The sequence below is a fragment of the Pelodiscus sinensis genome, chromosome 18 (genome assembly GCF_049634645.1).
Source record: "Pelodiscus sinensis isolate JC-2024 chromosome 18, ASM4963464v1, whole genome shotgun sequence".
In the NCBI taxonomy this organism is placed as follows: Eukaryota; Metazoa; Chordata; order Testudines; family Trionychidae; genus Pelodiscus; species Pelodiscus sinensis.
In genome coordinates, this window is record NC_134728.1 from 14,428,613 (window position 1) to 14,452,952 (window position 24,340).

General features: G+C 42.3%; 2 protein-coding genes across 3 annotated transcripts in view; one reads left to right on the forward strand and one right to left on the reverse strand.

Annotated features, from left to right (window-relative positions):
• Positions 1–24,340, reverse strand: part of SPO11 (SPO11 initiator of meiotic double strand breaks) — a 410,938-nt gene that overhangs the window by 90,340 nt on the left and 296,258 nt on the right. The gene's annotated exons all lie outside the window — the stretch shown is intronic.
• The window catches only part of BMP7 (bone morphogenetic protein 7), a 61,235-nt gene that overhangs the window by 17,845 nt on the left and 19,050 nt on the right, over positions 1–24,340 (forward strand). The window contains exon 2 of the mRNA XM_006125345.4: positions 9,669–9,861. Coding sequence (XP_006125407.1) covers positions 9,669–9,861 — 193 coding nt within the window. The remainder of the gene's footprint in view (positions 1–9,668; positions 9,862–24,340) is intronic.

The window sequence follows — 24,340 nt, forward strand, 5'->3', positions numbered from 1 at the left end:
CAGGAGTCACAATCACTTTCTGTGACTGTTCAGTGTGCAGAGGGATTGCTCTGTGGCTGTGCTGGTCCTATCCCAGGAGCTAATGGAGAAAGGGCACATGACAGCACTCCTCTCACCTCTTTTTCGGTGACTTGCTCTCCCAGAAGGTGCAGGCACTACGGTTGTGATCTGCCCTGTGCAGGCTGCTCAAGAAGGAAGGTAGGCACCATATGTAAACTCTCTCTCCTTTGCTCATTTAGGCAAAGACAAGTCAGAGCCAGGCCATGGAAAAAGAAGCTGAGGGTTTTTGCAAGTATTTGTGATGGTATTTGGCCCAGCACTCAGCACATTGCAGGTGCTACAAGGATGACGGTGATAAATGTTAGAGGGAACTTGGCAGGATACTGGCAGTTGCCAATGATATGATGTCTGACAGAAAAATACTCTGTCTCTTTTATCTAATTCTAGTAAACTTATCTCAACTGCTAAATACATTAATCTTTTAGCCAAGAGGACTGACTAAATTGAAACCAATCAGATTTAATTCTTGCTGCTGCAAATTTACTGCAACAGCCCTGAAACTCTTGCTGCAAAGCGTAGTGTAGAGAAGGGTCCAACATATTTAAAATTGACTGGTGATTTTTGTACACCTCATCATCACCATCATCAACCATGGACTCAACGCCCATTGGTGTCCGATGCCTCCTCAATATTTCCTTCCATCTTTCCCTGTCCAGTGCGGAGTGGCTTCGTTTCTGTAGACTAGCTCTGCACCAATCTCCTATATTAATTACCCATTCTCTGTGGTGCCTCTCCTATTTGGACCGCCATGAAGCCTCTAGGGCAGGGGTGGCAAACCCGCAGCTCTTCTCTCCCAGAAGAGCGGCTCGCAAAGCCGCTCCTGCACCGCCCCAAACGGCCCCTGCTCTCCCCCCAGCCCTCCTGTGCTCACTGGGGCGGCAATTCAAAATGGCACCCAAGATGGCAGCAATCGATGGGAGCCTGATATGGCCAAAAAGCGTAAGCTTGTTTCTTAAAAGGGAGGCCTTCTTTTTTGCTTGACAATTCTGGGGGAGGGAGGGACTTTCCTTTTTTTTTTTGCTTGACAATTCTGGAGGGCTTTCCTTTATTTCCGCCACTGTTTCGGCTCTCTTTATTAAATGAGTTGGCCACCCCTGCTCTAGGGGCTTCATGCCAGTCCCAAGCCTGGAGTAAGGAGGAGGGTTGCTCAGATGAGTGTTGATGCACTGATTGTAAAACAACAATATGAATGAAATCTGATGCCAGTACGACTAACTGATAAGGGATGCCGGCTCGGACGTCGCCCGGATAAACAAGGTCTACAATACCAATTGAGTGATCGGGGTTGGGTCGATAAGTTTGTGCACCTGGCTTAAGATAATTTAAAAGGATTCTCATTTACAGAGAGAGCACCCAGTTTCTGAACATCCAGCCAGTTAAGGTGTCTCCCGTTGACCACTTGGAAACTGAGGCACCTGAATCAATCAGTCACATTTGAAAATGCAGGCCTTAGATCTTTTTAAAATGAAGTTAATGCAAGAAAGATTCTGCTATGTACATGTGGATAAGTGTAAAGTAATGCACATCGGGAAAAATAAGCCCAACTATAAGTACAGTATGATGGGGGCTAATTTGGCTACGACAAGTCAGGAAAGAGATCTTGGAGTTATCATAGACAGTTCTCTGAAAACTTCCACACAGTGTGCAGCAGCGGTCAAAAAGGCAAATAGGATGCTAGGAATTATTAAGAAAGGGATAGAAAATAAGACAGAGAATATCTTACTGCCCCTGTATAAAACTATGGTACGCCCTCATCTTGAATACTGTGTACAGATGTGGTCTCCTCACCTCAAAAAAGATATTTTGGCCTTTGAAAGGGTTCAGAAAAGGGCAACTAAAATGATTAGGGGTTTGGAACGGGTCCCATATGAGGAGAGGTTAAAGCGACTGGGACTTTTCAGTTTAGAAAAGAGGAGACTGAGGGGAGATATGATAGAGGTATATAAAATCATGAGTGGTGTGGAGAGGACGGATAAAGAAAAGTTATTTATTAGTTCCCTAAATAAAATAACTAGAGGACACCAAATGAAATTAATGGGTAGCAGGTTTAAAACTAATAAAAGAAAGTTCTTCACACAGCGTGTAGTCAACCTGTGGAACTCCTTGCCAGAGGAGGCTGTGAAGGCTAGGACTATAATAGAGTTTAAAGAGAAGCTAGATAATTTCATGGAGGTTAGGTCCATAAAACGCTATTAGCCAGGGGATAAAATGGTGTCCTTGGCCTCTGTTTTCCAGAGGCTGGAGAGGGATGGCAGGAGACAAATCGCTTGATAATTGTCTTCGGTCCACCCTCTCTGGGGCACCTAGTGCTGGCCACTGTCGGCAGACAGGCTACTGGGCTAGATGGACCTTCAGTCTGACCCAGTATGGCCGTTCTTATGTTCTTACAGTATTTTGTTGATTCAATTGTTTGGTATTAACATTATGCAAGTGAGCACAAAATGGTGTATGCAAAACTAACATAGCTGTATTAATGTTTACAAAGTACCTGGTTGCATGTGCAGTTAGCCAGTTTGTGCACTCTGTCACCTTAAGTGTTTGTACTGATAAGACAAGCGAATGTGTAGCAAAACAGTATGAAAATCTTAACTGTGGTGATCACCTTAGAAACAAGTTCTATTGCTCATAGATCTGAAATTTCTAAAAGATTTCTTCTTCACATTTTAGTCTACACCTACTTCTTCTGTCAGTCAGGTCAAAAGCCTTAGTTATACATACTATATGAAGGATATTAAGCAAGGTTCCTGATGCCAAGACATAGCAGGTTTTTTTTCATAGGTCTGTGTCTGAATCCCTGGTGTGTTTCACAGGCAACTGGGTTGATGACTCTGGAGCTGAGAAAATTACATTTCTCATAGGCTGGTGGTGTCTTTTGGAATCTATTTTCCTTTGACTTATCTTTCAGCCTCAGGAATTCAGAACCTTTAATCTACTTGAGATTAAAGTCCTTCACAAATCTCTAGTGGCCTTTTTGGGGATAAAAGAAGCACATTCCTTTTGGCACTTTATTTTTTTTTTAAACTTTGTGAATTGGAAATAAGCAACATTCTAATTTCTCCTTACAATAGAAAGTTGTCATTGTATTTAGAGATCAGTGAGAGATTAGAGACTTTAATAAAATGCCTAGTACAAAAATAATAGCAAATAGCAAAAGTATTTTCTAGTGATAATTTTGCCATGTATGTTTAACTATTCAAAATACTTTCCTAATGCACCATCAAAACATTCCAAGAAGAGTAAAATTTGGATTTACTAACTCATGTGGAAAATCTACCACTACTATTTGCTATTATAATAATACCTAGCTCTGATATAATTCTTTACATTGGTGATGAAAATCTGAGCACAACTATCTAGTGTGTTTTCATTTAACTGTTCCACTGCCATTTAATGTTATGCCATGTTGCCTTACTTTGTATCGCTGCAATGCAGCAACATAGCAGGTCTGAAGAAACATAAATAATCAAGACTTTGCAAAGCACAGACCCTTTCTGTACTGGACGGTCACACAAGCTATTGTTCAAATTGTTAATAGAAAATCAGAGGCCAGAATTTCAAACAAACTAGGTTTACTCCTGTGTTGCCAACCAAAACTTGACTAGAGGCATCGATTGCTATGGAACAAGAGGGATGGGGAGCAGTGTCTGCTCAGCACCCAGTTTTTCATATGGTCCACTTGTTATCCTCAGACACCGCAGAATATAATGTAATCACAATAACATTGGATATGCTGACACAATTGCCACTACCTTTCGCCCTCAAATTTTTCTGAAATTATCCTTCTGGGCCCCCCCATATTTGCCTACTACCACGTCAATTAAACTTGCTGCTCTGTCCTGCTTTGCTCCCCCATCTCCAGATACTCCATCGTTGTCCTGCTCCTTCTTTCATGACCACTGCTCCTCAGCTCACTGCTGTTAGCATTTCCTCTGCCCCTCAGCATCTTTCCCCACTCAGACTAGATCTAAACTACAGTCCTTTGTCAGAAAATGCTACACAAATTATGCTCTGCAATTTGTAGCTTTTTCTGATCACTTTTCCGGAAGAGACTTTTTTGCCATTTGGCCCAGTCTAGATGGGGCTCCCCGAAAGAGCGTGTTTGCTCTTCTGCAACAAAAAGCGGAAGAGCAAACGCATTCTCTGGACACGGCAGAGTTTTTCTGGGATAGGAAAAACATGCCAGTCTAGACGTACCCTCAGACAAAGGCACATGTCAAAGGAGTAGAGGGTTCCTCACGTTGCAATAAACGGCAACATGAGTACTCTTGAAGCCATTACAATGCAGGCACCTGGGGTTCGTCTTAGCCCACCATTCAACTCACTCTAGGGGTGCGTCTACACAGCAGGGCTAAAGTCAAATTAAACTATGCAACTTCAGCTATGTCAATTGTGTAGCTTAAGTTGAAATAGCTTAACTCGGCTTTAGGCACTGTCTACGCAGCAGGAATTGGAAGGAAGAACACTCTTCCTTTGACTTCCCTTACTCCTCGTGAAATAAGGTTACAGAAGGCAGAGTAAGAAGCCCATTATTTCAAAATTATTTTGCTGTGTAGATGCGCACTGTTATTTTGAAATTATATGAGTTATTTCAAAATAAGCATGCAGTGTAGACATAGCCTAGGTGAGTGGATGTTGAGCTCCACATTTAATCAAACATCTAATTTGCACAAGTAATTTAAATAAACTGAGTATATGCACATAGAAATTGAGAGAGAGAGTTGCATTTGTATATGCATTTACTTGAATGTAATACATAATTCTGTGCACAATTTTATTTTATTTTATTTTTTTGCCAAGCTTATTGTGCACTTAACATGTTTTAAAATCTGGTCCCGAATGTATTTAATAGCAGAGGGCACTACTACTTCTCTTTTTTAAAAAGCAGATATTGCCATAGTTTTCACATAGTTACTATGGTACATTCTCCCTTTCTTTTATATGCACCGTGTTCTCTTATTTTATGTTCTCTGTGTGACCCACAGCAGGTGCAGCAAAGAGAGTGGCACTGTCTGCTTCCTCTCACATTGTCCTGCCAATGTGTCATGGCTGTTCCATCATTTGTGCCCCTGCTGAGGTTTCCAGCCAGGGGACCAGTGGTTAGGATTGGGCATTTGTCCATTAGGAAGTTGACTGAGAGCAACAGCTAAACAGCTTTGGGATAGAAATGATTTTCCCTCACTACTGACCTTGGATGAATATAAACTCTACATCTGTAGGTAAAAACCTGTATTTCGTTAACTGTATTCAACAACTTTCCACAGACAAGGTAGGCCACTGTGACTTCCAAGACAGCCACTGAAATATAATGGCTCATGAACCCCTTCAATTAAATCGTCTCAGAATGACTCAAAGCTTCTCATTATGGTCTGTTGTGTCAGCAGGGATCACTGATATTTTATGGGCCTAAAAGAGAAACTACAGCCACATGCATAAGAGCTATAACAATTCTTTTGTCTCATGTTTCAGTGAACACCTTTCAAATATAATTAGACCACTTTTTCTTTCTTTTTCTTAACAAAATACTTCCAGCTAACACTTCCCAGGCAATTAGTTAAAAACAGCCAAATTGCAGTATTGTCAAAAGTCTAACACTCACCAAAAAAGAGGAAACTCAGAGTTCCCCTGCTCACCTCATGCCATTATGCTTATGGTATTGCTGGGGTATAACAAACAGTGCATAATATTCTATACTGTACCACATGTGCACAAATATCAAAGCGCAGCAGCATGAATTAAGGATAGGGTTTCAGCCTTCATTAGGAAATCTCTTGCACTTATGAGATTAAGTCAGAACTATAGCATTATTTTAGCATAGATTTTGGTGTTTAATTATGTAATAAGATTTACTGCAGTCATTTAACAGATGTTGATTCAGGGTCAACGTTTCTCATAAATTAGTTCTGAAAGGATTTGTTACTTTTGGTTCAGCAAATACATCCAGAGTGCAAAGAAAAAGGGGGAAAACCAATAAACTCTGAGTTGATGGGTTCCTTGGGATTCTTTCTTCAGTTACATATCCACATTTTTCATGATTTTAATGACTATGTAGCCAAAGGAATGTTTCTCTTAACACGAGAGATGGCCCAAAACAAAACCCAATATCCAAACATCCCCAAAGTTCGGGAAAGTTCAAAGTTTGGGGTTTTTAACTTCATGGCTCTGGCCCATTCATTTTTCATAGTAGTGGGACGTAATCGTCATAGGACTCAACAGTGGAGGTTGCTGAAATGCATGCTTTAGTTGCAGTCGTAAGAATTTTATTTTCTGTATCTAGTGAGACAGGCATCAAACAGCCATTTCTGCACCCACATGGATGACTGTCCCAGGCTTTGAACAGCCATATTCCTTCAACATTCAGGACAAGCTTGTTCTGGGGCAGAGTAAGAAAGTACTGCTGCTCACCCTGGGTACATCTATACTGCGACACTATTTTGAAATAACTAGCGCTATTCCGAAATAACTTGGTCTGTGTCTACACAGCAGTCAATTATTTCGAAATAATGTCCGACTCCTGTAACCCTCATTGTACGAGGAATAAGGGAAGTTGGAGGAAGAGTGCTCTATTTCAAAATACGCTGTTTCGAAATAAGATATGCAATTGATATAGCTCAAATTGCATAGGTTATTTCAAGTTAAGCCCTGCAGTGTAGACGCACCTCTGTGTATTCACTCTGATCACCAAATCCAATTCACACTGGTTTGTTATAATTCCTAGCTACAGAGCCTAGCTCTTTAACTCAAGCTATAAAGACCGATGCTTCAGATCTAGACTCTCCAGTTCACACTCTGAAGTATTGGCTAAGATGATGGCCATCACACATACATCTTCAAAAGGTGCTTGGGTGTGATACACAGTGCTCCTACCTAAAAACACACCTATTGCTTCTTCCTTTGAAAAAAATCATCCGTAAGTGTTTTTGGAAGCAGTATATCTGTAGATTCTGTCTTTGGAATTCTCTGACACTATACCAGTGATGTTATCCAGAAATATAATTTAAAACACCCAATATACTATCAGTCAGTCAATAGTTGTGGTAACGGAGATCCATTCTGTTCTAACATCTCTTAAAAAAAACCTCCCTTATAATTTATGCACAAACAAATTTCATTGGGGCTGAAATTATACTCTGTCAGTTTAACAGTGAACTCCATTTTGCTGGGAATAGTTTCGAGGAAACCAGGCAAGGCATTTTTAATAATCTTGTACTTAGCACTCATGTGGCACTTTTCATCTTCAAAGAGTTTTAGATCGTTAATGAATTCTCACACCACACCCTGTGTTCAGCTATAGGGAGACCAAGTGACCTATAAAAGGCTACACTGGGCGTCAGCAGCAGAGATGGGATTAGAATGAGTGACTTTGGAGCAGTAACTGTGTTCATTCAAGGCATGCTTAGAATACTAAAGCATTTACTGAAATTCACTGCCTCTGTCTTGGAGAGGTTAGAAGTAGAGAAGGGTAGATACATAAAAGCCTTCATTAAGATGAATCCCAATTATTATTGTCATTTGTAATGGTGTGTCCCTTAAAGGCTACCATATCACAGTAAATTGAGCATCATCAAACTATTAGTAGATATAGTGTAAGAGTGAAGAGGAATGTAAAATCAACTGTAAAACAGTATTGAATCCATTTCTGTGCATGTGTATTTGATTCCACAAGACTATCCACAACCCATTCCCTTTGCAAGAGAGTGCCTCATTAGTGCTTCATCGGTAACTATAATATTATTAAACATTTGTACAATGTAGCACTGTGAATTTAAATAGTAATTTTTACACTGATGACTGGATCTCTCATTTTGGCAGGAATAAGGACATCAGTGTAAAAACTGCTGTCGGAAGAAAACAGGGCCCATAGACCTTCCTTGCCAAGAAAATATTAATTACCGAGGTTGTGCATTTAAATGCAGTGATGTTTAGTGGACAGAGCATTGGACTAATGGCTAGGAGGTCCTAGTTCTAATCTCAGCTCTCCCATTAACAAGCTCTGTAAACTTCGGCAAGTCACTTCACCTCCTTGTGCCTATTTCCCCAACCTTCCTTTCTCTGCCTTGTCTATTTAGACGTCAGTTCTTCTGAATAGGGACAGCTTCTTACTCTGTACAGTGCCCTAGCACAGCGTAACCCTTATCTTAGTCAGCGTCTCTAGACATCACCATAGTACAGATAATAAACAGTTGTTATCACTATTGCTATATCAGATACAGTATACATTGCAAGCGAATATTAGCTGTGGTCCTATGTAGTCTGTACCAAGTCAGACCTAAGTTCTGCAGCAAGGCTCCTGCTTTTATTTTCTAGTGGCAAGTTCCTCAAGCTACTTCAGCCGCTCCAAGTAGTTTAAAAAAAAGGGGGGGGGAGGGGAGACAATGCTTTAAGTGTGAAAATTAATGATAAAATAGGCATACTGCATACATTTTGAAATTAAATTCAATTGTGCTGCCCTCACATATTGAGTCTGCAAAGTGTCACACACTGAAAACCCATTACTGCAATGTAAGAACTGCTGTGAGAAAGCCAGTGGTTTGGACAGTAAAGTAGTGTGAAATGGAGATCTGACATTCACTGGTTTGGAATTGATTTGCATTATTGGTGCTTCAGAATCAATGTTCACATCTGGGAGGGGACGTGTCTCCACTTTTCCTCCCCTTTACTGGAAGAGATGGAGGTAAAAGGCTTGTTGGGGGAGAAGCTTGAAATCTTCAGAGTTAACATTGTGATGATGATTTTGACACTTTACACATCTCAAACCTATGGTTACAGGGTGTCATTTGCAAACTTAGGAATCACTCACATTACAGGGTTTTGTCACATCCCTTGATGGGCTGGAATGAGTTACAAATGAAAGCTTAAGACATTGTGCAACAAAATTCTGTAACTTCACTGACTCTGTAACAAAATCCACTGGCACAGAATATTGGGCACTCACATGAGAAAGGTCTTACGTACCAGAACATCTGCTGGGATTTCCAGAAACAATCAGTGTCGGCCTCACTCTGCTCCAACAGCCAGTGCTTCTGAAAAATCTCAACCTTCCCTTTCAGATCTTTCACACTGCAGATTGTACTGTGTTAGTGACAAGTACCGTGTTAGTGACAAATGCCCAGAAAGCATTATCAAGCAGAGCTTTGCCAAAAATCATTACAAGACAAAAGTTAGCATCACTGAACACACTGCCTGATAGCAAAACTGTTTCAGAGACAATGAAATCACTAGTTTCATATGCCAAGTGTGCTAAAACTACAAAGGCAATTTCCCATGCCTTTGACATTCATATTTCACATCAATAGCTATGAATGGGACACATCTAGCCTACTTAATTAGCTTCATTAACAAGGGTCCTACAATTGACAGGCAACTGTTTTTGCTGTTATATGTATCTCGGATTCTATATTTCCACTCCAACCCATCTGATGAAGTGGGGTTTTTTTTACCCACAAAAGCTCATGATCCTATACCCATTTTTAAACCTAGTATGACATTTACAGCAGAATGAAGTGAGGTAGTCAAATATTCATGCCTCCTTCTGTAATGGGTACTTGCAAGTGACTTGATAGAGAAACTGAACAAAAGAGAGAGGCTAATAGTCTGAATTTCTGTTTCAGTGGAGCATGACAGAGAGTTCCATCATCAGCGGTATCACCATCGGGAATTCAGGTTTGATCTCTCCAGGATCCCGGAAGGGGAAGCAGTGACTGCTGCCGAGTTCAGGATATATAAGGATTACATCCGAGAACGGTTTGATAATGAAACATTCCAGATAAGTGTCTACCAGGTACTGCAGGAACACCCAGGAAGGTGAGTGATAGGACGGGAGCATACTGAGTATATTGCATAACTTTCAGTGCATTTACAGGGCTAGGTTCTGCTGCTCCTAATTAATACCAGTGTAAATTCAGAGCAACTGTACCAAAGTGAAGTAAGCTACTGAAGTGAAGTAACTCTCGATTAAAATAATGAAGGTAACAATGAGCAGAAATTTCTGCCTTTAGAAAGTAAGTATTTTTTCCACTTTAGAGATTGTTAGTGCTAGAGCTTCAGGAAAAGTGTATTTATATAATTTTATAGTTTTGCTTTAGAGATCACTCATTGTGCTTGAATGCCAACAAATCTTGATTGGCTAGAGCCTGTCACCACTCAGTATTCTCTTAACAGAATTCTCAAGGGTATCTAATGCTGAAGGGTAACTTATTTACTCATCTTTATTACAAGAAGCATTTGAGACCTCTAATTAACACAGGCAGATGCTCTTCATATCAACTGATTGTTATTGTGTGTGCAAAACTTCAAAATGAACTATTTATTTCAGGGGTGGGAAACCTTTCTTTTGGATTGAGGGCTATTGGCCCACAGAAAAATCAGTAGTGGTCCCTGGCTAATAAGAAAAAAAAAGACACTCATGGAAATCAGGGTGCCAGGGTTCCCCTCACAGTCCCGTCCCATGTTGGAGGAGGGGTGCACCAAGAATCAAGGTCTCCCCCCCAGGACTTGATTAACTCTTTGGGAGCCTGGGGCTAATAGATTTTGTGGGACTCCCTTAGGCTGTAGGGTGGGACCAAAAATGAGGAGCTCAGTTTGTGGGAGGGAACTGCTGTGGAGCAAGCTAGAGACGGGAGTGCCAGGGGTGCAGGGTCGGGGCAGGAGGGGGGTGGAGGAGCAGGCTGGAGGTGGAGATATGCATATAGGGTGGAAGGTAGGATGCAGAAGCGAGCTGGAGATGGGCGTCTGGGTGGGAGCAAGGGTGCAGAAAGGGGCTGAGGGTGCAGGGGTCTGGGCAGGTGGTGGCTACAGGAGCAGGGTGGGCAGGTCTGGGCAGGAAGGGGATGCAGGATTGGGGTAGGGGTGTGTGGTCTGGACAGGAAGGGGTGCAGGAACAGTGTGGGAGTGGGGTACAAGAGGGGACAGGGACAGGAGTGCCTACCTGGTACAGTTCCCAGGGGGGCGCAGGTGGTTCTGTCCCATGCTGGCCTGCACCGTCCCCTGCCGCCAGGTAGGTTCCCCACCCCTGATTTAATCCCTTCCACACAGTTATTAATGTACACCGTGCTCCCTGAAAAATGGAGGCAGAATCTGCAAGCCAGCCCTGGGGACAGAGCTTCCCTGTACTGCAGTTCCTGGCACAGAGTCCCCTCCTTCCACACCAGGCAGAGCTCGTGAGTCGGATGCTGCCCCCAGTTTGCCTTGATCTCGCCTGCGAGGCTCAGGACTCCCTCCGCCAGTCATGGGGAGCCGATGCTGGTGCTAAAGCCACACAGAAGAGAGAGAACACCGATGCTGCACCCACGCTGCCTGACTGTAGCATGCACACTGGCTTGCCCTGCTGTGGAATGGCAGCCTCGCAGGCTGCAGGTTCCCCAACCCTGATTTAATCCTGATTTAATTTAATAAGCAGTTATTAATGTACGCCATGCTCCCTGGCAAATTCTCCAGAAGACCTGAGCAAGAAACTGTGTTTAATTTTCTCACCTGTTTTTAGTCCCAGTTAATCAGAAACCTCAAAACCATTTATCAGTAACACTTAGCCAGTTGCATTTGCACTTTTCTTTTACACATGAATCACACAGACAGTAACAAAATCCTTCCTGCAGCTATGCACATACAAAATCACTTCAGAGATATTGGTCAGAAAGTTATTCTCCAGACTGACTTAGTGTGTATCAATAACAGAGCTATTACATCGCCAAACAACAGATCTCAAAACAAGATGAACAAAAAATTATCCAATGCGTGTGACTTTGTGTTTTTTCAGTGTTTATGACAGCTGGTCAAAAATGCAGGGAAAAATAACACAAAGAAACTTGATGTCATTCAGCTGCATTCTAAACACAAAAGTTCTTTCAAATTCTCACTTGCAATGTGCAATCCAAAAAGGGTGCTGGCAGTAGTTGGAGGATATGTTTGCTACTCCAAATTTACTCAGTCACCCACAACTTGAAGAATAGCATCTCCAAAGGTTTTTTGTGACTGACTTTGCAGAGGGCTGTAACTAGACGTGGCTAATGTGAACGCGGGGTGATTAACATGTACACTTATTTACCTATGGGCAGCTAGTTGGCTTGAGCAATGGTCCTTGCAAACCATCCCTGGCACAAATCATTCTTATTCCTATAAGCAAAGAATGAGAGAGAGTGCATGTACTGCCTATATTTGAATCCATTCGGTGGGGGAGATGGGTTTGGGAAGAAATGATGATCTTGTGGTTAACACCTGTTACTACAAATTGAACCTCTCTAATCCAGCCTCCTCTACATAAGAACGGCTGTACTGGGTCAGACCAAAGGTCCATCTAGCCCAGTAGCCTGTCTGCCGACAGTGGCCAGCACCAGGTGCCCCAGAGAGGGTGGACCGAAGACAGTGATCAAGCGATTTGTCTCCTGCCATTCTTCTCCAGCCTCTGACAAACAGAGGCCAAAGACACCATTTCTTTCCCCTGGCTAATAGCCTTTTATGGACCTAACCCCCATGAAATTATCTAGCTTCTCTTTAAACTCTGTTATAGTCCTAGCCTTCACAGCCTCCTCTGGCAAGGAGTTCCACAGGTTGACTACACGCTGTATGAAGAAGAACTGTCTTTTATTAGTTTTAAATCTGCTACCCATTAACTTTATTTGGTGTCCTCTAGTTCTTCTATTATGGGAACTAATAAATAACTTTTCTTTATCCACCCTCTCCACACCACTCATGATTTTATATACCTCTATCATATCCCCTCTGTCTTCTCTTTTCTAAACTGAAAAGTCCCAGTCGTTTTAACCTCTCTTCATATGGGACCTGTTCCAAACCCCTAATCATTTTAGTTACCCTTTTCTGAACCCTTTCCAAGGCCAACATATCTTTTTTGAGGTGAGGAGACCACATCTGTTCACTGTATTCAAGATGTGGGCATACCATAGTTTTATACAGGGGCAGTAAGATATTCTGGGTCTTATTTTCTATCCCTTTCTTAATAATTCCTAGCATCCTATTTGCCTTTTTGACCGCCGCTGCACATTGTGTGGAAGTTTTTGGAGAACTATCCACGATAACTCCAAGATCTCTCTCCTGATTTGTGGTAGCCAAATTAGCCCCATCACAGTGTACATATAGTTGGGGTTCTTTTTCCTGATGTGCATTACTTTACACTTGTCCACATTAAATTTCATTTGTCATTTTGTTGCCCAATCACTCAGTTTGGTGAGATTCTTTGGAGTCCCTCTCAGTCTGTTTTTGTCTTGACTATCCTAAACAGTTCGATATTGTTGCCTCCCTCGGGTGTGCCGGCAACAGTATCATCTGAAAACTTTACCACCTCCCTGCTTACCCCTTTCTCCAGATCATTTATGAATAAGTTGAAAAGGATTGGTCCCAGAACTGACCCTTGGGGGACAGCACTAGTTACCCCTCTCCATTCTGAAAATTTACCATTTATTCTACCCTTTGTTTCCTGTCTTAACCAGTTCTCAATCCAAGAAAGGACCTTCCCTCTTATCCCATGGCCATGTAATTTACACAAGAGCCTTTGGTGAGGGACCTTGTCAAAGGCTTTCTGAAAATCTAAGTATACTATATCTACTGGATCCCCTTGTCTGCATGTTTATTAACCCCTTCAAGGAACTCATAGATTAGTAAGACAGGATTTCCCTTTACAGAAACCATGTTGAATTTTGTCCAACAAATTATGTTCTTCTACATGCCTCACAATTTTATTCTTTACTATTGTTTCAACTTTCATAGACAGTTTCTATGTTCCAGTGTCTTTGGTGAACCTGGGGCTGGAGCACTCCTGGGGAAAAAACTGCATGCTGGGATCAGGAGCCTTGCAGGACTGGGAAAAATGGAGCCCTGGAACACAGGAGCAGAGCTTGAGAGCTCTGTGGAGGGGTGCCCCAGTGAACTGAAGCAGTGGCGCTCCAGAGGGTGGGGAGAAGAGCAGCAGCACCCTGGGAAGCTAGCAGCCAGGAGTAGAAGGGCAAAGTAGACTTTTCCTAGTTGGACAAATTCCCTGGTTCTGGACCAGTCCTGAAGGTGCTATAGCAGGGAGGTTCAACCTCTACTGTAATACACAAGGCAAAACACATAAAATGAGCATGCACACTGAGGATTAAGGATGATGATCAATGGCTAAACCCAGGCCAGGGGTGCATTCCATTGAAGTCAATAGATCTCACCTACTTAGAACAGGTTAGAAAATGGCTTTGAGTGTTTTGAGCTGTTGATGATCAGCAGAATGGCAACTTTTTGAAAAGCACCGGTCAGTATCTCTTTTGGAAGGTACATTTGTAACTACAGAACATGGACACATCTCGGCTGGAAATTCTACGTTCCATATCCCCTTTGCTCTTGTTACTCACAGGGCTGATGATCTGCAGCTTGGGCTCTCTCTTTTATCTCCTATTGCAACAAGATCAGCTTTTTTTAGCCACAGTCAATATGCATGGAGGACATGTGACTGACATGCATAGCTGTGTGATCTGTTTTTCTAGCTGAACATCTGGCTCTTTAAGTAGCATTTACAGGGGCTCCATAAAAAGTCTTTGGGATACTTGAGACATAGGCAGCCATGTATCTTGAATTGTCTGTTTCTGCAGGAGAACCATTTCCTGTTGATTTTTCTTGAGTAGAGGTGGCCAGAAAGCAAAAGTATTTTCACAAGAATTGGTGAAAATATTCTCTGCTTTGCATTGAAAATATATTTCAATTAAACTTTTCTAACCTGCTCTGCTTATGACCCTCCATCCAGATTAAAGCTGTATAAACAATCCATGCTATCAGGTTATTATGACTGAGCAGGTGGACAGAAAAAGCAAACTCTCTCCAATGTGGATACATAAATAGAGCCCTGCAAATCTGTGGATATCCACTTTATAACCATGAATATTTGTGACTCATTTTTGTTGATACAGGGCTCTAAGTACAAACCCATTTTTGTGCACGGCTCTATGTATAAACACTCTTACTCCTTTGTTTCCTTAGTTGTCTGTTTCTATCTTTCTAACCATGTTAGAAGACTATACCAGTCTCATGTACTTAGCATTTAAAAAACCTAATAAAATCTACACATGTAAGCAAAGGGTCTTTTACTTATAGCTTGAAAAGTACAGTGTCTTTCTAAAGGAAAACACAGAAAATGACTTGGCCTTTTCCTCTTCCAATACTGCTGGAGTCTTCATAATTCCACATTGGCCTTTACATAGGATGTGAGAGTGAATAAAATGGGCCATTTAATAGCATATTTTCCAGTCTTTTCCCCCCCACTATGGACTTGCCTCACACATAATAGTGTGCAAGAGCCCACTTCCATACTATACAGACAATCTGCAGCCTTCAGCATCCTATCATGTTTCTAATACAGTGGAACTACACCAATTAAACTCCACAGCTACAAAAGCAAATATCTTGGATTGAGGCCCCATAAAATTTCTCTTTTCCAATGTACTCAAGGTATGTATGCTAAAGACTCGGTTTTCAGTTAGGCCCCAACCTCCATTCTTATGGATGCAGTTTTTCTCCCTGCATTTGTTCACCCACAATGCAGTTAAGAGTGAACATAGAGGGTCAGACCAGTGGTCCAGCTAACTCAGAATCCAGTCTGACAGTGGCCTTTTCCAGATTCTTCAGAGGCTATGACCTGTACAGGGTCACCCGGGTTCTGTTCTAGTATCTGGCAATCAGAGGCTTAAGGATACCCAGAACAAGAATACATACTAGTAGCTGAGCAATTCATCACCTTCTGTAAGCTCAGAAAGGCTGGTAGATATTTGGTAATTAGTAACATTTGTATCTGCAGTTCATTGTGGGTGCAAAAAGAAGGCAGAGTTCTTTGTGACCGAATGCATCTGCACTCACGAACTAGAACTCATATCTGAGATTCTGGGCCTTAGTAATATTATTAACATTTGAATTTACAAGGGGAAGTCTGTCATTTATTCATACTCTATATAATGTGCATACAACAATCATATCAGTAAAAATGAGATCACAGCTATATTCTTTGAATCAAGGCTGGATGCCTTTTGGGAAGTTATGCTTTAGCCAAACATAAGTTATGATTTAGTAAAACACAAGTTATTGGGCTCAAGACAGGGGTAACTGGGTGAAATTTAATGGCCTGTGATATACAGGAGGTCAGACTGAATGATCTAATGGTCCCTTCTGGCCTTAAACTCTATGAATCTAATAATTCATTGCAAGTTGCAGTTTCAGTGTTGGCACAATTCCCTCTACAAAAGTATATAAAATGTTCTTCACTCTCAAAACATCAGGCACTGACCTGAAGCTATGTCTTGAATTTCATAAACACTGTGAAAGCAGTTGACCCTTTGACTGATATAACAATGTCTCAAAAAGTTTCTTTGGGCATAATTTAGTGTCCAGTGATTCATGTCCAACTCCCATTTGGTCTCCATGGTTCACTCACCTAAAAACTTGGGAAGGAGTTTTGTAAATGCAAGAAATTGGATCAAGTAACATGCTGCACAACATTACCTAAAGTCTCAATTTCTGGTTGCAATAACAATGCTAGTGGAAACTAAAGTTTACAACCAGAGTATCCTCAATTATATAAGCAGAGTTCTAGCTCTTTGTTGGCATCAAAGGAAAAACATAGTAACTCCTTTCGTCTCAGTGCTAGAGAGCATGCATTGGTAAAATATATAAGAGCGGATAAGAGATGAGGAACATAGTTTATTATAGATATTAATATGGGAAATGTTTTCAGATAAAGCCACTCTCTCTAGTCCATTGGAGTCAAGACTACATCTGCAAATAAGGCTCAAATGGAGGATATAAAAGTATTGGTTTGATGACTCCTGGGAGAATCCTCCTGCACCCAACTTTGAAAAAAAGTCTTGATTCTTAAAGGTCACATTCTAGTAGAAGTGGATTTAAAAGTCTGCACTGTGTTGCATTTATATTGATACTATGCAAATATATTTTTTCTAAAGTATCTGTTCCCCAAATGCTCTCCTTCCCAGGTATATATTATACAGTGTAAAGGTCAAGAGCCACATTTTCGAAGGTGCTTCAATGCTAAAAGACACACATAAGGCACCAAGTGGGGCTTTCAAAAGCACTTAAATTAACTAGGCGTATAACTCTAATTGAAGTAAATGGGAGTTAGGCACCTAATCCTCTTAGCTGCTTTTTAAAATCCCAGTAGCTGTCCATTGTGTCTTAGGCACCTAAATACCCTTGGAAATTGTGGCCCCAGTTTTACCACTGATGTCACTGGGGCCATAATTTGTCATTGGGGGGAGAAATCCCAGCCCTATTGAATTCAGCAGCAGTTTTGTGGCTGCTATTAATAAAGCTTGGGTTTTACCATATGTGAACAATGTTTGGTAATTAAAACAATAATGGTTACATGTTCACTTTGTTGGTAGCTGTTCAGTCATTTCCAATAGCTTCATAGCATACTAGCCCCACAGACTTGCATGAAAAATAAAGGGTTGCTTCATTCCTTCCATTGTTTGACACGCAACTGAAACATTTTAGCATGTGTTTTAAAATATGCCAACCTTTCTTCCACCCCTGCGCAATGGAGCATGTTCCATTAGGCCATAATTTAAACAACTTTAGTAACCTTTATAGCAGGGGTACTCGACTTTGGAAGCCCTGGGGGCAACAATGATACTCACAGCACATGCCGAGGGCCACAACTTAAGTGTGGTTGCATATACATATGCAAATATATGTAAATAGAATCTCTCACACTGACAGGCATGAGTACAAATATTAAGGCAAGACTATACAACACAAAGGCCCCATTTAATTCAGTTCTGCAGATATTAATAAAATGCAATATTTACCTGATTTCCACCCATATGACAGCACTTTTAATGAGCAATGACAGTCCAGGAACTTAGCTACTAAAACACATATCAACAGAAGATCATTATATTGACTACTTTTTTGTTTTGGCTCACACACGTGGGCCACATGTTGAGCCCTGCATAAACCCAAACTGCACCACAGGTCACCAACAAATGGGCCGCAGGCCGCATGTGGCCCGTGGACTGCGTGTTGAGTAGCCCTGCATTAAAGCCTTTGACTCTCACAAAAACTTAGTGGGCATGTATGAAACTAACCAGTGTGACTTCTCAAGAGATCTGAAGTCTGGTGGGAAGGTGGTATCACACTGATAAATTGAAGAGGATTTTAACTGTAGAGCTCTACATCTCTCACAATGTTGTCCAACATCTGGACCGAAGGCTTCCAAAAGTGTACCTATAGTATTTGGAGGTGCAACTGCTGCAATCATGTAAAAAGCCCATCATTTATGCACACAGATTGAGTAGTACCTTTGCGTGCTGATAAGTGCACTAATGCACTTAGGCCTGTTGGCAATATTGATGAGTTTGGTTTGCTAACAACGAGCACTTCCATCTGAGCAGTTGCAACCTGCAAAGCCAGGATAAATCTTGGTGTCATGAAGACAAAGCTCATCACAGGCATTGGACTAGCTGCAGGAAGCATTTTCATATCATGGTGGAGTCCTACTCAGCCAAGTGATTCACAAACTCCATTGCTGAACAGCAGCCTTTGCATTTAAAACATGAACTTTTTATAGGGTGTGTGTGTGGGGGGGGGGGGGGGGGAATAAATATGTTGTGCCTCTCCACAAGATAACTGCTGCAAATTTCAAGTTCTGTTTTTGGACAGCCAGATTTTATGTGGTACCCACATCATTTTTATAAACAATGAATACAAAAAGAGCTAGGATTAACATCTCATAGCAATAGAATGGATAAAATTGGAACCTGCTGAAATCTTAATTGGAACTATTTCTGAGGTGCTAAGAGGTTTGGCAAGTGAGTTAAAAACAACCTCCCACTACTGTGCAAACACCTTTTTCATTTTTGTGCATTTTTGCACTTGCTGACAGACTGAAATATCAGGAAAGGCTATCAGGTCGTGTCTGCAGTATTACACAGAGACACCTCTCTAGCCTCAGGAAGTACATTTGAGGCCACGTCTTCACTTGTCTTGCCGGAGATCGATCTTCTGGCATTTGATTTAGCGGGTCTATTTAAGACCGGATAAATCGGACACCAAGGGCAGCTTTGGTTGGCACTAGTACTCCTGGCTGTCGCGAGGAGTAGGGGAAGCCGACAGGAGCATTTGCTCCCGTCAGCCTCCTTCTGTGAGGATGGCTCCAGCTATGTATTTTAAGTATCTGGAGTTGCGTACCTTAACCCGACCTTCCAGGTCTAGTGTAGGCCTGGCCTAAGCATATGTATTTAGGTAACATGTCTACTGGGCATAGCATAAATCAGGAGACTGAGGTTCTAGTCCTGGTTCTGTTGCTGACTCACCAGCTGAATTGCAGTTCATCATTGAACTTACCTGTACCTCATTTTCCCCTTTGTACAATAGGCTTAGCAGTTCCTTTTACAGGGAAATTGGGTGGCTTGATCCCTGTGGGCACATTTATACAGCAGTGCTAAACTCAAAATAAGCTACACAACATGAGCTATGCTAATTGCATAGCTTAAGCTGAAATGGCTTATTTTGACTTTTTGGCATTGTCTACACAGCAGATACAGGTATTTCGAAACAGAACACTCTTCCCCAACTTCCCTTACTCCTCATGCAATGAAGGTTACAGGAGTCAGAGTAATAAGCCCGTTATTTTGAATTTATTTCAAAATAACAGGTTTGCTGTGTAAACATGCACTACATCATTTAGGAATAACTGATGCTATTCCAAAATAACGCTGCTGTGCAGACATAGCCTATTTGTGAAGTGATCTGAAGATGCTACAGGATTGCAAAGCTTTGTTTCTGTACCATTTGAATTCCCACTTATCTCTAAGGCAGTGGTAAATGCCACTGTGTCTGTGATGGCTAATTCTCTGGATCAGTTATGGACTGGAAAATGTGACATGAGTGTATTATCACTGGGGCTCTTCAGACTAGCCAGCTTCGCTCAGAATATATTGGTGCCGTGTGCAGCAGGATTTGTTTGCCTTCGCCTGGAATCTTACACTATCAGGAAACATTCAGTTAAGTTGTCAGGGCCCCTGCCTTACCAAAAGAGCACAATTTCAGCCAGTTACACAAATCACCTGCAGCGTCACACCACACTGAAAGCTAGCAACATTCCCTGTTTCTTTCCTGCTCCCTCTCCCACTTGTACATTCACCCTCTTGTCCAAGGTTCCCTCTAAGCAGCATGGCAGCCCAGCTTCACAGCTGCATCATGAGCCCCTCCCAGACAGGGGCTCATGGCTTGTGCATGGAGCTGCCTGGCTGGGGAAAGGGTGCTTTTCCCTCAGCGGCAGCAGCAGCTCTCTGCTGAGGACAGAGCAGCAAATCTCTCCCAGCACCATAGGGGCACATCCCCTCCTGTAGGGTTGCCCCTCCAGGCGAAGGCAAACAAATCCTGCTGCACATATTCCCTCCCTACTGGCTGTGAGAAACTCACTGCGCCGTTCTCAGCAGGGAGCTGCCACTGTTACTGATGGAAGAGAAGTGCCCCTTCCTCAGTCAGCAGCTCCATGCCTGAGCCTCTGGATGGGCAGGGGTCATTAAATAGCTCAGGGGCCATGCCACCGCACAGCTTAGAAGGAACCACCTTGCATCTTGTCCATTTTCTTGTTCAGTTTGGAAATGTGCATTAGCATTTACTAACACACACTAACGCTTCTTGAAAATACAAGTGACGAAGAGAGAGGGATGGGGAGGTTGAACAAAGACAAGGGAAGAGAAGCAGCATTCAATAGAATTTATAGCTATTCCTCTATTTTAGCATGTTTGACTCTATAATTGTAAGATTTTTATAATGCTATTGCAGAACTGCCAACTCACATTTTCACTTCAACAATTAGTGTTTTTCCTAAGAGTCCCAGCTCATAGAATCAAGGTGATTATATGAGACCAGGAGCTTTAATTTTATTTAAAAATAAGTTCCTAATATTATTGCTTGCTGAAAAAAGCTGGAAAACATGCCCTGAGTGTTCCCTAAAAGTTCAAAAGAAAGAATGAGAAAAAAAAGCTTGTTATTAAAAACCCCCTCATAATTTAAGCCAGTCTCATGATCTTTCAATTCTTGGCATTGGAAATACTAAGGACATGTATCCAGGAGGAAATATCATATCTTTAGATAGTTGCCTGTCAGGGTGCACACCCCCACCATGCCTCAGTGCTCCCTGACTGTCTTCATCTAGCCCCTCTCAGGGCAAGTTACAGTCTGTATGGGTTGCTCATCATTGGCAATGGGGTTATCTCTACTGTCCCGCTTACCTAAGCCGCCTTGCAATTCGCCTCCCAAATCTTGGGCCTTGCCTCCGGCCCCAAGCCCAGGGGGAGTCTTGGCTGGCCCTTTCCCAGCCCTAGCTGGCTATCCCCAGCTGGTTTCCCTCCTGGGAGCGCCTGCTTCCTCTGCAGTCAGTCAGCCAACTCACCCCCCAGCAAACTGCTTCTTTATATAGCTGCCAGCTGGGCTCGCACTCACCCTAATGGCTTCAGCTGGCCTCTCCAAGCCAACTGTGCTTCACTAGATAACTACCAGCTGGGCTCTCACTAGCCCGCACCGCTTCAGCTGGCCTCTCTGTTTCCAGCCCCGGCTCAGGTCCTGAGTCTTGGTCTTAAAGGGCCATTGCAGGGCAGGCGCCCTGTCACATTGCCACTCATCCAAGAGTCTAATTTCTTTGCTATGTTTGGTTAGGTGTTGAAGGCAGAGGAGAGGACAACCAATATCAAGGGCAACATGAAAGCTTGGAGATAAGGGAGAATACATTCAAGGGTGCCATTTCAGAAGAGTGAGGGGGGCAGCAGCTGTGCGTACCAGGTCACTTCTTGCTTTTTTTCCCCATTCCCCTGATAAGGAAGCAAGGGCAAAGTACTCGCATTCCATGAATTACTCCTCTGCTCCTTTCCTTCAGCAGCCAGGAGTGAGGCATCCACAGAATCCAAGTACTTTCCCCTCGCTCCCTTGTCATCAGGAGAATGGGAAGAAAAGCAAGTCTCATCCCAGTATGCACAGCTTCAGCCCCCCGCTTTCCTAAAATGGCACTCTTGAATGCATTGTTTGTTAGAGAATGGAAATGAGTCTCACTTTCTGAGGTGTGTTCAGTGCACCACTGCTATCTTTCTGTATGACTTGCTGCAAGCAGCCTTGGCAATATCTTTTGAGTAGTCAAAACGTAAGGTTGCCTTTATGATTATGAAAATTCCCTCCCACGGGCACATCTTCACTCACCGTGCTGGAGATGGATGTTTTAGCATTTGATTTAGTGGGTCTAGAAGAGACCTGTAAATCAAAAACTGAGGACAGCTCCTATTGGTATCAGTATTCCTCATAGTCGCAAGGAGTAAGTGTAGCCGGTGGGAGTGTTTACTCCCATCGGTCTCCCACAGTGGAGATAGCACCAAGCTCAACTAAAGATTAGCTGTCTCCAGCTATGTAATATTTAGCTGGAATTGTGTACCTTAAGCCAACCGTCCAGGTCTAGTGTAGACCTGGCCTAAGTTACTTGCTAGAGTGGGGGAATCTAGGTTATACTTTTAGGTGAAATACTTTGAGGAGGCATGCTATTTGGTGCATTCCACAGACTAGCAGAAACCAACATTGTTCACATGCATAGTATTTAAGAGTAACATTGGCAATTGAATTTCTAATGAATAATACTTTAAAATGTAACTTGCTTGTTTCCCTAGTTTTTCTTTTCACTTTACTTTCTACTTCTTTTCCATGGGATCAAAAGCCATAGTATAATTTTCCTTCCGTGGTGACTTTTTTCTCTCCCTCCATCATATGAGTTTTAGCTCAACATTGTGTTATCTTCCCACTTCCCTATATTTTTGTTTCTCACTTTTCCCTCAAATCTCACTCCTGCACATCATCTTTTGTTTTCTGATGCACCCCTTAATCACACACCCACCCATCCATCTGTATCCTAGGTCACTCACATCCTCATCCATTTGCCCACCAACATCTACCTCTCCTCATATGTATGTATTCTTCTAGTCCCTCACATAAGACTTCTCACTTCCTGTTCCTTACTTTTATAGCAGTATGCAGCAATACAAAGGCAGTTGTGCTAGTCAGCTCTCAAGTCCAGAAAATAAAAGACTTACTAAGGGAATTTCCTGGACTATCAGGCAACCCTCTAGGTCTGGGGAAAAGTCACCTCTAGAGAGATTTTCAGGAGTGCTTTCTATTTTTGGATGCCTCAGCTTTCTTGTGTCTAGCCTCAGATGCATTAAAATGGCTCATTTTTCTGAGAGTACTTCCACTCTCAGGGTACGTCTACACAGCAGCATTTCAGAATAACTGACATTATTTTGAAATAGCAAAATGCGTGTCTACACAGCAAGTCATTATTTCGAAATAATGTAGAGTGGGAAGACTTCTTACTACAACTCATGGTAACCCTCATTTCACAAGGAGTAAGGGAAGTCAAAGGAAGAGTGTTCTTCCTTTGACTTCCTGCTGTGTAGGCAGAGCCAAAAGCCAAATTAAGCTATTTCAACTTCAGCTACGCAATTGATGTATTGATATCATGCTAGCACTTAAGTCAATAGTCCCTTGCGAGCTGCAGGTCCTGAGTTTTAGAATTGCTATGTGTTTGCCACTCCCATGGACTTCATATGGAGCTGTGGGTGATTAGCAAAGTACACAGCTTCTGAGCATACCTATCAGTCCTGGCTGGTGAGGAGAGGGGGCAGAGGAGTAATTGACAAAATCTGTGTACTTTTTCCTTGCTCCCGGATCATCATAGCAAAATGGTGAGGAGATGCTAGTGCAAGGCGCTGGCTTCTGAAAGCAGCAGCACTACGCTCTTCTCCTTTGACCGCAGTGTCTCCTGGGAATAGAGCCCTGTGAATCAGCAGATGCTGATTTCTATCCATGGATATCTGCAGGTAGACAATTGTATCTGTGCAGGGCTCTATTTGTAAGTCCCTTTGAAATCATCAGATAAGCATAGCTATGGCAGGGCAGAGAATATAAGCAATTTCTTTCAGGCCTGACTGTAGAAACTTAGTTTACAAAATTATGAGGTTGTTCTAGATCAGAAGACAGAGTTTTAGGAAATGGCACTGAAGATGTAGCATAGTTCCCAGGCTTCGTAGGACTGATAAAACAAACTGGCTACGTCTAGACTGGCATGATTTTCCGCAAATGCTTTTAACGGAAACGTTTTTCCATTAAAAGCATTTGCGGAAAAGATCATCTAGATTGGCACGGATGCTTTTCCGCAAAAGCACTTTTTGTGGAAAAGCGTCCGTGCCAATCTAGACGCGGTTTTGCGCAAGAAAGCCCCGATCACCATTTTCGCCATCAGAGCAGTTTTGCG